Below are 13,663 nucleotides of genomic sequence, written 5' to 3'. Positions count from 1 at the left end.
GAAATGTTTCTCTTAGAAAATATTAAAGAGCTCCCACCGTTCTGCAAAGTTCAGAGACAAAAGCTAGTTTTAGGCAAGCAAAGCTGAAGTAGGTTTGCATGAGGCATGTGTGCAGAGGTTTTCTGTCAATTAAAAGGGACCAAGCTCGAGGCAAATAAGCCATCTTTTTGGATCTTTCATTTTAAAAGGTAAACTGAAAAATTCTGTTCCAAAAAGGAAATTCAGAAAGCTGGTTTAAGAACAAAAACAGATTTCTACCTGTGATGTGTGTCGTTATAACTGCTTTTTGTGTGTGGTGACTGATCCGAGTTGCTGAACATGATGTTGGGGACATATTAAAAACTTATTTTAATTAGGAGCCCTTAGCGCTGTCAAGGAAGTTACTGAGAAGTGGATACTTGTGAACATTAAAAAACTATTTTAACAAATTTTCAAGCCTATCAGAAAACCAGGAAGAATAATATAGTAAACACCTGTATGCCTGCACTTAGTTCAGCAGCTGTTCACATGCAACCGTGTTTGCTTGGTGTTTGTTTTCACGGAACCAGTTAAATGTGAATGACGGACCCACGACATTTCACCCCAAATATGCAGCATGTGTGCCTGAAAAATTAGAATGCTCTGCTACATTCTGATAATACTGTTATTTCACCTTTAACACTAACAAGATTCAAATATCACCTAGTATCACCTAGTACCCAGTCTGGAGTTCAGATTTCCCCAATTGTTCCCTAACATCTTTTATAGCTGTTTATTCCCAAATCAGGCTCAAATAAGGAAGCATATATTACATTTGACTGTTATGTCTAAGTCAGTTTGTTGGCCTCTCTCCCTCCCTCCCTGCCCGTCTTCTCTTTCTCTCTCTGTGTGTCTCTCTCTTTCCCTCTCCATGGCATTGACTAGTTAAAAAGGCTAGGTCAGTTTCTCCCAAATTCAAGGACTGTCTGGTTGTTTTCTCCAGTACCTGTTTTGTATCCCTATCCCAGGGATTCCTGTAAATGGAACTTAAGGCTAAAGACTTGATTGCTTCAAGCCAAATGATTTTGGCAAGAAAACATTAAAGGGGACACCTAATGCATTGGGAAGCTCATAATGTCTGGTTGCCTCACCATTAGTGATCCTGGCCAGATTTATATTATAATAGTGAGTATATTTTAGTATATAATAGTGAGTATATTGTAATGTAATAGTGAGTGTATTTTAGGCCTGTTTTCCACAGGTATTTCCATTAGAGAAAAACTATTAAATGGCAGAATTGGTATTGAGGGTGGTCCTTGGTATCCCAAACCTTGCCACATGATTTTGTAGCTCCATGGGGCCAATCCCTCACCTTGAACCTCAGAGCATGATTTCTGACCTCCCCTGCCAGTGACCACGGTGAGCAGGAAAGGGTCGATAGAGGTCTTAGTATGAACGCTTATTGATGGGGGACGGGAATCTCAGCATGAGTAAGAGATTAGTCAGTATTTCATTTTATTTGCTTGTTCATGCACCTAAGTACAGGGCTCAAATTAGGTGGTCAATCAACTTTCTAACTAAGAGAAATCTGTATTAATCAGAAGTTTATTAATGTGCACACTTGTGCATATGTAGTACATGATAATCATAAGAAACTGTAAAATTCTAAAGTGCCTTAAAAATTTTTTTATCCTCACTTGAGGACATGCTTATTGATTTAAAGACAGAGGAAAGGAGTGGGAGAAGCACTGATGTGAGAGAAAAACATTCATTTGTTGTCTCTCGTATGTACCCCGACCAGGAACCAAACATGCAACCTAGGCATGTGCCCTTACTGGGAATCAAACCCACAACCTTTTGGTTTACAGGACGACTCTCCAAACAACTGAGCCACACTGTCCAGGGCCAAAGAGCTTCTTAAACAGAAAGGATTGCATTACGTTTATTCTACTGTTTATTCAGCAGACACTTTTGAGTATCCCCTGTGTGTCAGGTTCAGATACAGCAGTGAGCAAGACTGACAGGGTTTCTGCTCTCTCTCGGGGCTGGAGCTTCTATTCTACTTGGAGGAGACAGAAAACAAACCAGCAAGTCAGTGATGTTGTTTCGGAGTTCAATATGTCATTCTCATGAAATAAACTGTATTTCTCTTCTTTGACTATAGGCAGTCCACTGATGGCGTGTGCGGCACTAATCTGCCAATAAAATGTTTGATAGCTGAATTCCTTGATTATGTCAAATAATAGAGTTTATATTTCAGCTATTCATTATACTGGTAAAAAAAATCTGTTAGCAAACCTGTCGGCCAAATACCAAAAGGCAAAGACTGTGAATGGAAGGATTGCGTAACTTCAGCATTCAGGTGGAAGTGCTGGCGAGCCGTGGCAGGATGGAGGCAGTGGAAAGGACAGCTGCATAAAGCCTCTCCCATCAGCGAAGGAAGGAGCTCAGCATTAGGCCAGAGGTTCCAAAGAATAAAAATTAAATAACCTAGATCACGGGTCTAAATTTGCACGCTCCCTTCCTTTGATTATTTACTTTTGAGGATTGCCGTGGTGGGCCGATTGTGTGGCGAGCAACCTTGTATTTTGCTTTCTATCCTTACCTATATCCTTGCTGCTACTAAAAGGGGCTGAAGGATAAAACACAAGGACCAGGATTCTGGGTTACTTCTTCTCTCTCTGAAAATTGTGGTCCCTAATCACTAACAGGTAGCACGGTCTAAAAATAGCTCTTTAATAGGCTGAGCAAATAGTCTATTTTAAATCTTACACTTGAACTTCAATGGCAACACGAAACTAGGGAATCCTGCTTCCTTCCTTTCCTGACCAAGGGCACATTTCCTCGGCTCTCCACAGGTAGATCCACACTCCTCATGAGAGAATTCCATATGAGATTTTGAATCCTATTCAGTTTCACCCCAAATATTTCTTGGTTTATATTGTCTGTTATGTTTTTGGTCAAATTAATAGCATCCAGAATTATTTTTAAAAATTATTGTCATAAATGTGACCAGGAGAATTATTTAGTAGTCTCTATAAATGCATCAAATAGAAAACATATTCCCCAAAATATAACTGGAGTAGCAGCTTGGTGCTTTCCTTTGTTCCCTATATCTTTTCTCATAAAAACTACTTTCTTTTTTCCTCCTTTTCAATGTTCCAGTTGCCAATTTGCAGTTAGATTTGAGGGCGCTGGGATGTTCAACCTTTAAAGTTAGATTGTATTTTCTTAGATTAAGTGACTTACAGGAAATTTATTGAGAGCTGGTCAATAATGCTTCCCTCTTTTTATACCTTTTTGATAGTAGAACTTAATAAAATATATTAACTATGGTATAAAACACGTCACTTTTCAGTAGCATCTCAAGAGAGAGGGAGAGGGGGGAGGAGGAAGGGAGGGAGAAAGAAGATGGTTATCTTTCTGGATTTTATTCAGAAGAAAAGTAGTTTGAAAGTCTTGGAATATCAGTTTTAGTTCTTGAGACAATTATAATTTAAACTCTTTGACACTAGTGACAGTGTATAGCCTCAGTAAGGAAGTTAAATGGTGAAGCAGTGTAGGCTTGGGGGTTTTAAGCCAGTTATTAATATTTTATCCAAGATTATGAATATTTATGATTGTCAGTGGCTCTTGGAATAAATAAAGGACTGATTTACTGTCCAATTCCATGGATTTCTTGTTAGCACATATAAAAAGGTTTCCAAGGGTCAGAACAACAAACAAGGGATTTTTTGGTTTTCTTCCTGACTTTCTCTGTAGTGTGTTTGCATAAGGATGCTTTAAGCTTTGCAGTGTGTTTGACATCTTTATGGGGACTATTGCAATACACGACATTGAATGAGGAGATGAGTCCAGTGCATTGCAGAAGTAAATTAGGGAGACACTCTTGAACAAATTCGTGTAAGATGCTCCTGAGAGGACTTTGAACTAGTGGTCTACCACCTGCTTACCTGTGTTTCAATTGCATGAACATCCTTCCGGACAAAAAGTTTTCTTTATTATGAGCCCTGTTTTAACATGTTCAAAATAATCCTATATTATGTATGTTCATGAATAAATTATTTGAAAAATCAAAGACAGCAATAAAACTACAGTCTTTCAAAATAAAAGCAATATTTTAAATTTGTGGTCTGACCCATGTCAAAATAAAAGCTGTGATTTTTACCCAGAAACTTCTTGGCACACTATTGCAATTTTATTTTAACCTGGGAAAATCATTTCACAGAGGATCATTGTTCAGATGTAATGATTTTTTAATTACTATTTTTATTTTTATCTATAATTGACTATAACATCATATTAGTCTCAGTTGTACGACATGATGTTTCGATGCTTATATATACGGAGACATGATCAACACAATGAGTCTAGTTAACATCCATCACCCCACATGGTTACAGTTTTTTTCTAGTGATGAGAACTTCTAAGGTTTTTTCTCTTAGCAACTTTCAAATACACAATGCATCACTATTATCTGTAGCCACCGTGCTGTACCTCCTCATGACTTACTTATTTCATAGCTAGAAGTTTGTCCCTTTCGACCCCCGCACCCACTGCCCGCCTCCCGTCTCCGTCCAGCAGCCACCAGTCTGTTCTCTGTGACAGGAGCGATGCCCGATAAAGTGAGCATATTCCCCCAAAGTGCCTGTGGGCCTTGGTAACTATTGTTTGACCAAAACCCTGTTTCGTGCTCTATGGGTTATAAAGCTGAATGAGAAAAATAAGAAATAGGTTCATGTTTCTGTCTTAGAAAAAGAAATTGATTTGTAAGCAAGGGTATTTCAATGACTATTCTTGAAGAAATATTTTTACATCTTCGAGGATCTCTAGTGTCTAATTTTCAGAGTGCTTTTTTGTCTCAGTTCTACCAGATGCATTGGCAGTTGTGGGGCTGAAAAGCTTTTTAGTTATTTCTATGTACTGCCTCTTTGGACTTTATAGGGAGAAAAGACCTTTTCCATTAATAATCTTCCAAGCCACTATGAGAATAGGAATTATTGAAACAACAGGAGCTTAGTCTTTGTGGATGTGCCTTAAAAACCATATTAGAATAATATATCTTTCAGAGGCATCTGCTCCTGCTTGAATAGACTTGATGTTCCTCTCTGTCTTGGGCTGTCAGAAAAATTAAAGCCATATACTTAAAACATAATATCTCAGAATGTAAAAATCTCAGAGGTCCTTTGGGTGGGTTTTATTACTTTCTTTGGCATACAAGCAATTCCAGGTTGTTTCACTTTTACATCACTGTGAGGCTTTGTGGGCGGACTGGCACTTCAGGTGCATGCCAGTGGGCCTGGGTGTGGAGGGAGGACTGCAGGACCGTCGTCCCCAGACAAGCAGTCCCCCGCCTGCCTGTTAACGCACAGGGACCCACCCCTCCTGTGCGGGATTCACTGGAGCCCAAAGGCCAAAGGCCCCGTCCCCTCCCAAGTCAGAAGCCTGTGCTTACTTTTGGGAACTTTGGATCTTGTACCATAGGGTTACTTCCCAGGCCAGAAATTTGCATCAAAAGGCTAAGAAAAATATATCCAAAAATAAACATGAAAGCCAAGACTTCATGCCAGGAACTCCAGCCACACACATCCTGTTGGCTGCCTCACTTGTCTCTCTCCTCACAGTTCTGATTCCTTTAAACCAAGCGGAAGCCTGCTTCGATGAGTTGGACCTTATGTCTGCGCCAGGGTCTCACTCCTCTGTCCTCAAGTTTTTCTGCGGAGTGACAAAGTGATTCGAATCCAAAAAAGGAATGAAGTTATTAGGAGGGAACTAAAATTGAACAAAGAATATGTGTGTGTATGTATATGTACGTGCATAGGAAGTCTTTTCTTATTGCCTTTGACTGCCTGAGCTTCCCTGGAGAACCAGCAGCACCAGTTTCCTCTCTGTGGTCTGAGAGCCTCTGAACAGGAATCTGTACAGGCAGGTAACTGTCAGCGATGAAGATGCCATTTGCTGTCCAAATAAAGGACAGATACTCACTGGATGACTGAGAACTTTAAGAGAAAAAGAAGGACGTATGCCCTACAAGGTCAGAATGGATTTTTTTTTCTTTAGTGGGGAAACATTACTTGTCACAGTTTGCATTTTGGCCTGAGGAGTTATACTCTAAAGTGTCTCTGGCTTCTCCAATTAGATCCCGCCAGATCTGAATATGCACCACAGCACTGACATAATTTGATTTCATTTTTATTTGCAGTGTGTGTGTGGGGGGCAGAGTGGCAGCTCATCTTTCTCTGGTTGTGAAGGTTATGTTTGTTTACCCTGAAGATCTTAAATATGTTTCTAAAAGATAAAGACAGTTGTTCATATCTAGGCAGAGTTACATTTATCACATTAATATTAAATATATGTATTTATCTGCTGATATACTTGAATGGCGTATATTAAAAATAAATTTTGGGCAAGGAAACAGATTGAGAGTGATGGTATTTCACCCTCTGGGTGCCCAGTAGGTATCGTGCCTACAGCTTTCAGTCTGTATGAAGTTCTTAGTGTTTATGGGAACTCTGTTACATTATTGATGACTTGAAGTCCTATCGGCTCTGCAGCTATGATCTCACTATTTCTCAGAAGACAATCAGGGGGTCTGAACAGATTGAGGCTCTGCTGGCAGGTGCCAGGAATGGCCAGATGCTGCCAGGCAGACCTGTTGGTAGGGTGCTGTAAGCAGCAGCCATTCCCCTGGAGCTGGAGTGCCTTTGGGTGTTCATTTCAGGAATGTGCATCGGGTACTCAGGTCTTTTAGGAGGTTTTGTTAACAGAGGTTCTGAAATTCCTCCCACGGCTGTGCGTTTGCCAGCACGCTGTTGACACCTCTCCCTCACTCTCTCCCCTGCTTTCATCCTGCAGCGGCCCTGTTCACCCTCTCAGCTAACACACAGGGCTGCCTGCCTGCAAAGGAGCTGCTGGACTCAATGTTAATTGATGCCACTTTGAAATTTTCAATCCTAAGAAGCTTCTGTCATAGTCAACAAACATACTTGGTTCCCACCCTGTGGAGGTGCAGAATGCACCATGTCTGTCTTTCTGGTTCGCAATCTTGTGGAGAAGACAGACAAGCACTGACGCCATTCACCCTGGTTGGTCTAACGACACTGTGAGAAAGATCAGTGTGCTGAAGGACGTATGGGGGCGAGCAGGGAGACTCATTTCCACTAGGGAGGGTATCATTTCATCCGAAGACAAACAGATCTAGTTCTGAATTCTTGCGGCTAACAAGGCTGTTTTTCAGCTTCCTTAAAGGATTGGGGTCAGTTGACCAAATTACAGCGTTGGAGGCAGCCTCATCCCAAGGGACTGACCGCACAGAAGGGGCATGGCTTTCTCTCCCTACATTCTGCCTTCTCCTCCTGGGGGGCCCTGGTGGGCTGGGTTCTGTCCGCCTGCCCTCTGAGGGTGTCATGTGTTGTATTTCCAAATGCCCGGCTTTGTGTTTTGCTTGTTGTTCAGTCATCATCTGGAGAAATCTGCTCTAAGGTTTTAATAGGTCCCCCAGGCAAAGGCAGTTCTAGTTGGGAAAACTTTAAGAACTTGAGGCTTTCAGAAGGAACTCGTGGTGTGGACTGGGGATATTGTTAAGCTCTTTATGTGTAGGAAGCTCTGTGGTCATGGGACTTTCCTGCTCTCATTGGGCCAAATTCCATTCCGAGAGGTCTCCAGGCCGCCAAGGAGAGGTTAGGGCACAGTCACTGGGGCAGGGTATCTGACACCGAGGAAGGAGCAGCAGGAAATCCTGTGAAAAAGACAGCCGTTCTGAATTCCTGCCGTCTTGCTGTGATTGATCTCTCTGACCTCAACGTTTTGAGCTGTGTAGCCCAAGCCAATAAATGCAAGACAGACCTTCCAAAGGTTATTGATGTGGTCAGTGGTCTGGACTGAAATTCTGATCTATTCTTGCTTTAACCCAGCTTTGCTGGATGACTATTTGGAAAGCTCTCCAGCTTCCTGAGACATCTCTTGGTAAAATAAAGATGCCTTTATTTTAATCCCACATTTCTAAGAACAGTGCTGCAAGTTAACATTGATCAACTCACCAGGTGCCTGGTGAATTGAAAAATGTAGTGCCCTTCCTTTTGGTTTGCAAATTCAAGAAGGCAGAGCCACCACATACGTGAATGGAAAGGAAATGCATAGCACAACAGGTCATGTTGTATCAAAACATACTATTTCAAAGGCAAGAAGAACTTCTTGGTATCTTTCATCATTTATAGTTACAGTTCTTAAAACTAGTTTCACATTAAAATTACCTGGGAAGTTGTTTAAATTCCCATCTGTGGGCCCTCCCTAGACCAATGAAACCAGAATGGAGCCTGGACGTCTGTAGCTGCTCCTTCTTTTTCTTAAAGTATATTTTATTGGTTATGTTGTTACAGTTGTCCCAATTTTTCCCTCATACTCCCCTCTGCCCGGCACTCTTCTTTTGTCTGGCAGTCCTGCCCCTTAGTTCATGTCCATGGGTCATGCATATAAGTTCTTTGCCTTCTCCATTTCCTATACTATTCTCAACATCCCCCTGTCTATTTGGTACCTACAATTTATGCTTTTTTTAAGAAATTTTTTTTTCAATTACAACTGACATACAATATTATTTTAGTTTCAGGTGTACAACATAGTAATTAGACACTTATATACCTTATGAAGTGACTGCCCCTAAATTTACATGGAACTAGAAAAGACCCTGAATAGCCCAAGCAACCTTAGGAAAGATGAACAGAGTTGGAGGTATCACGCTTCCTGATATCAAACTACACTACAAGGCTAGAGAGCCCAGAAATAAACCTACACCTCTATGGTCAGTTAATCTTTGACAAAGGAGGAAAGAATGTACAATGGGGTAAAAACAATGTCTTCAATAAATGGTGTTGGGAAAACTGGACAGACATAACCAGACCACTTTCTAAACATCATACACAAGAATAAACTCAAAATGGATTGAAGACTTAAATGTAAGAACTGAAAGCACAAAACTCTTAGAAGAAAACCTAGGCAGTAAACCGTTGACATTGCTCTTAGCAATATTTTTTCTATGTATATGTCTTACTAGTAGCTCCATGAAGCTCCACAGGTGGGCCTGCCGGGCAGCTGGGCCTGGGAACTCTGGTCTCCCGGCAGTGGGCTTCGGTGACCCTCTGTGCTTCTGTGTCCTTGCTGCTTCTGCACGCACCTGGTTGGCGTCTTTGCCCTGTGTTAAGGCTCTATGATTGAATAATATGTTTTTCCTTACTGGTCTGTATTAAATTTGTTAGCGTAATTTTTCTTTTTCTCATATAGACATTCTACTTCCAAATTGGGGTCTCTGGCACATTTAAGTGATAATGGCAATCAGTACTTTAGGGATAGAGCGAGTGGGGTTTATTTATTTATTTGCCTATGTGATGTGGTTATTGAAAGTGTGAGAATAAGGTACAAAATTACCCCCCAATTCTACTGTCCTACAAGCACACATTCTCTTAGCCTTTGGAGAAATGGTGTTGTCACATGCAGCTCCTGAAAAATTTAGAGTGAAAATGGAAAGTAATATCTTGGTATTATAATGAAAAGAGTATTGAACTCATAGCCCTATGGGTTGGGAGCCCCCAGTTGCCCACATTCTATACTTGGAGAATCATTTCTATGGGATATATTTCCAGAATAACAATGACTAATTTGAAGAGAATGAAAGCTTTGATAAGTCTTGATATATATGATCACATTTATGTTCAATAGCTTTATTCAGCCATCAAGAGTATTGGAGAATGCCAATACACCCAGCTTTGCTCAGCATGATCATTATGTATTTTTTCCATTGTAATAGGCACTGTTGTTGTCATTGTGTTTCTTTGATTACTCCTGGGATGATTGAGATTTTCTTATATGTTTCTTTACTGGCTATATTTTCTCTATTAGGACTTGTTACTCATTCATACACTGGCACTTATTTATCAATGTGTTTGAATGCTTTATTTGATTAACCCTTTGTTATGATTTTAGCAAATATTTTATCTTCATCTGTATACTTCTCATTTTTAAATAATATTTAATGCATATAAATTTTAAATGCATTAACTTTACCATAAATCTGGCTATTTCATGGTTTAAAAGCATTCAAGTCTGCCTTATGAAGATATTATCTTACTTTTCCTTGTAGCTGATTTGAAAAATAACATGATATAAGTGATAATGTGTCCTGTGGTAACACAGTAACTTCTTTAGTGCATTGGTAGGTAGGTCTGTGTGTGGAGTCAGGAAAGGGGACTGGTCCATGACAGGTGCTTCCAGTCTGGGCTCATGAGCCCTGGGGAGTTATGGATCAGCTACCAAGAAAGCTGCAAACCTCTCCTATTTTTTTATGTCTGCACATTTTTCTGAAAAGAGGACCCATAGCTTTTATCCTCATCTAAAAGGGATATGTTACCCCCAAAAAACTGAGGATCATTTTCAACAGAGTCAAAAAAACCCCCCACAAAAACCTTATCAGACCATATAGCCTGTTCCCCTTTACACAAGAGAGTGATGAACATTTTCCCTTAGTTTCATGCATAGAAGTGATGGTGAGAAGGGAGATAGGAAAGTAATTTTCATTGTGGCTTTACAGGCTTTGACATTGGTGTGCAGAAAACCTTTATGTAGTGACAAAGAAATCATTAGGGGAAAAATGCCAGTTTCAGACTCAAAGAGAAATGCTTTTCAGTAAGAGATTCTACCAAAACCTGTTTTTAAATAAATACTTCTACTTTATGGACCCACTGGCCTTTAAGTAGAACACATTTTAATATTTTGTACCCAATTCCAAGACAATTAAAGTTTAGTAGCAGGTTTTCATGGAAGTGTGGTTCTGTATCCTCAGTTCCACACCTTCCCCTAAACGGTCCACATTTAATATTTCTCGTGAAACTAACTGGACAACCTCAGACAGGAGCACTTTTGAAAATTAGCTATAGAATGCAGAGCAAGAATTGTCTTCTTTTTATTTTAAAGAAATATAATGTATTGAGACTAGGTAGCGTATGCATCTGGTAAAAAAAATTCAAAAAGTGCAACAGGGTGTGTGTGTATGTATATGAAGAGTGTGCTTCTCTCCAACCTCAGCCCCTAACCATCAACTCCCTTCAGCTTTCTGCTATCCCCTTCTTCTGTAGAACATTTAATGTACAGTATTCTCTTTGGTTATTAGACAAAATTTCAAGAGCTTGCATGATTCTTTTTCTGCAACCTTTTGAGAAAGAAAAAGAAGGTTTACAATTTCTAAAAGAATGACAATCCTCACACAAATTGGCCCCAGCAGACCTCCTGGGGTTTAGTTTACTTTCTCCTTTTGCTTTACTATTTTATTAAATATCAACAACTTGAATATCTTATGAGCATTTTCTGATATTTTTAAAATTTTATGCATTTTATTTTATTTGTTTATTTTTAGAGAGATCAGAAAGGAGGGAGAAAGAGAGGGAGAGAAACATCGGTGGGTTGCCTCCCACACACCCCCAACTGGGGACCTGGCCCACAACCCAGGCATGTGCCCAGACTGGGAATCAAACCAGCAACCCTTTGGTTTGCAGGCTGGTGCTCAATCCACTGAGCCACACCAGCCTGGGCCATTTTCTGATGTTTTAAACCTAGGAAACATTATTGTAAAATGTGATTGTGGTTCAAATAGAAAATTTTAACTAAGTATGTAATATCTTTGTAGTATAGTTAATTTTATTTTTTTAGTTATTAAGAACTAGTAAGTTTGTTGAAAATTCTAAGTATTATATGTGATTAGTAATACTAAAAGTATAAGAAATAAAAATAATACCTCTTCCAGCTTGAATAGAGACTGTCATGTGGCTAAGGGATATCACGTTGATAACCGTGCTAGTTAATAAAACATGGGGAATTATTTGGGCATTAATTTTCCAAGAAGTTACCCCTGTGAATAACCTCTAGATACCCTCCACATTTCCTGAGTTGATGTGTATGTCTACTAACCAAGGCGAGCATTTCTTGTGGTGCACATGACCTTGTACCCGTGGCCCTTGAGAGTATGAATATTTATGTTGACAGTGCAGCTGTCATGAGCTGAGTTCATAAAATTGGGTTTGGGTTTTTTAATCTGACATGTTATTCTTGTTTAATTTCGTTGTGTTGACTGTGGCTCTAGTGCCATAAATCAGGGAGAATGTTCACCCATGAAAGAGAAAGAGCTGGAATAATAACGTGAAATACTGCCTTTGTTTATTCAAAGTGTGTGTGTGTGTTTTTTTTCCATTTGGGTACCTGTCTTCTTTCAGCGGTTAGTTCCCTGGATCTTACCATTATTTTTATGTTATTTTTTTAAAACAGATGTTTGATGATTTAAAGTAGGAGCATAAAGCTCATATATGTGAAATAAAAAAGTGAAAGGGGTGTGGTGAGGAGAAGCCCATTTTTCTAATGCACAAAAGTGGAACATATATATTCCGATTCAAACAGCACAGACAAGGCCAAGTACGTAATTTGCAGAGCCTGGTGAAAAAGAGAAATGTAAGGTCCCTTGTTCCCCCAGAGAGAACAAGTGTTATTAACAGTACCAAAATATAAAGCCTTTTCCTTCCTTCTGCATTCTGTATCTAAACTCATGTTTCTTATTTGCTGTTTAATGTTGTTCTAAGCAGAAAAATAAAAATTAAATTATTAGCATGAATTTGCTGTTTATATTTCTGTGGTGCAATGCTAATTTTAAATGCAAATAAAAGGACATTTAAGTCATATGCAGAATCACCAAAATGACATAGTTCATGTTTTCTAGCTCCATACATGTGTATGTACTTCATTCTTACCGGAATTGTGAAAACCGTGCACAGAAGTAATTGAACTGTACATTTTAGTTCTTGATGCACGTTCTTCTCCCTGCACTTTCCACCTCCAGCTGACAGTTGAGTAAGGAAGGACTGGAAAAGGACTATGGGTTTCCCTAGCTTTCTTTTCCCTCCATGTCATTGGCAGTGTAAGTGGTTGGCTACTCCAGGGAAGTAACATGAATAAGAAAGGATATGATAGAGTTTCTTCATCAGTACCATGGCTTTCTTTGTGTGTTCAGAGCAAGTTCTGATTAGAATAGAATATGGGACCCCCAGGGCTCCCAGCAGCTGGATTTACTCATTGGAGGATGTAACATGCCCACCCCATACTTGCTTTGCATGCTGCCGAACCCCCATGCTTATGGAGTCCACCAGAACTCTGTCCTCGCAAGGCACTGTGCATGCTGTGTGTAAACAGGGTGTCGAGGAACAGTGGGTGTGGCTGTTGCACTGTCTCCTCTGCTCACACATATATGATGTGCAGATGGACTTTACCTAAAAAGTGCAAGTTCAAAGATAAAATTGTTAAGAATTTCAAGATAGTGACAGCAGAGCATTGAACTGAGTGCACAAGGCACTGGTCTCATGCCCGTGAAGCCAGCCCTGAGTGCAGAAGTGCATGTGGTGCATTCCAGTCATTTTAATCACATCGGCTGAATCCCCAGAGAAGTGAAACCACCTCGTCCAGCCACCTCCCTGCTGACTGCCGCCACCTGAGTAAGCCCAGGTGCCACCAACAGAAGGACTAACAAAGAAGCCCACAGACCTGGCTGGCGTAGCTAGTGGATTGAGCACAGGCTGTGAACCAAAGCATCGCAGGTTTGATTCCCAGTCAGGGCACATGCCTGGGTTGTGGGCCCGGTCCCCACTGGGGGCCATGTGAGAAGGAACCACATGTTGAT

At 40.3% G+C, this 13,663-nt stretch overlaps 1 protein-coding gene across 5 annotated transcripts in view; it reads left to right on the top strand.

Moving 5' to 3' along the window:
• Positions 1-13,663, top strand: part of RAPGEF4 (Rap guanine nucleotide exchange factor 4) — a 277,233-nt gene that overhangs the window by 59,555 nt on the left and 204,015 nt on the right. The window contains exon 1 of one of the 5 annotated variants that reach the window (XM_036023286.1): positions 5,444-5,992. The exons of the other annotated variants lie outside the window; for them this stretch is intronic. Within the exon in view, the coding sequence (XP_035879179.1) occupies positions 5,981-5,992 (12 nt within the window). The 5' untranslated portion in view covers positions 5,444-5,980. Of the gene's footprint in view, positions 1-5,443; positions 5,993-13,663 lie in introns of those variants that run through there. 5 annotated transcript variants of the gene reach the window in all.

The sequence above is a fragment of the Phyllostomus discolor genome, chromosome 4 (assembly GCF_004126475.2).
Source record: "Phyllostomus discolor isolate MPI-MPIP mPhyDis1 chromosome 4, mPhyDis1.pri.v3, whole genome shotgun sequence".
Classification (NCBI taxonomy): domain Eukaryota; kingdom Metazoa; phylum Chordata; class Mammalia; order Chiroptera; family Phyllostomidae; genus Phyllostomus; species Phyllostomus discolor.
Note: the sequence above shows the minus strand (reverse complement) of the source record. Positions and strands in the feature narration are given on the sequence as shown.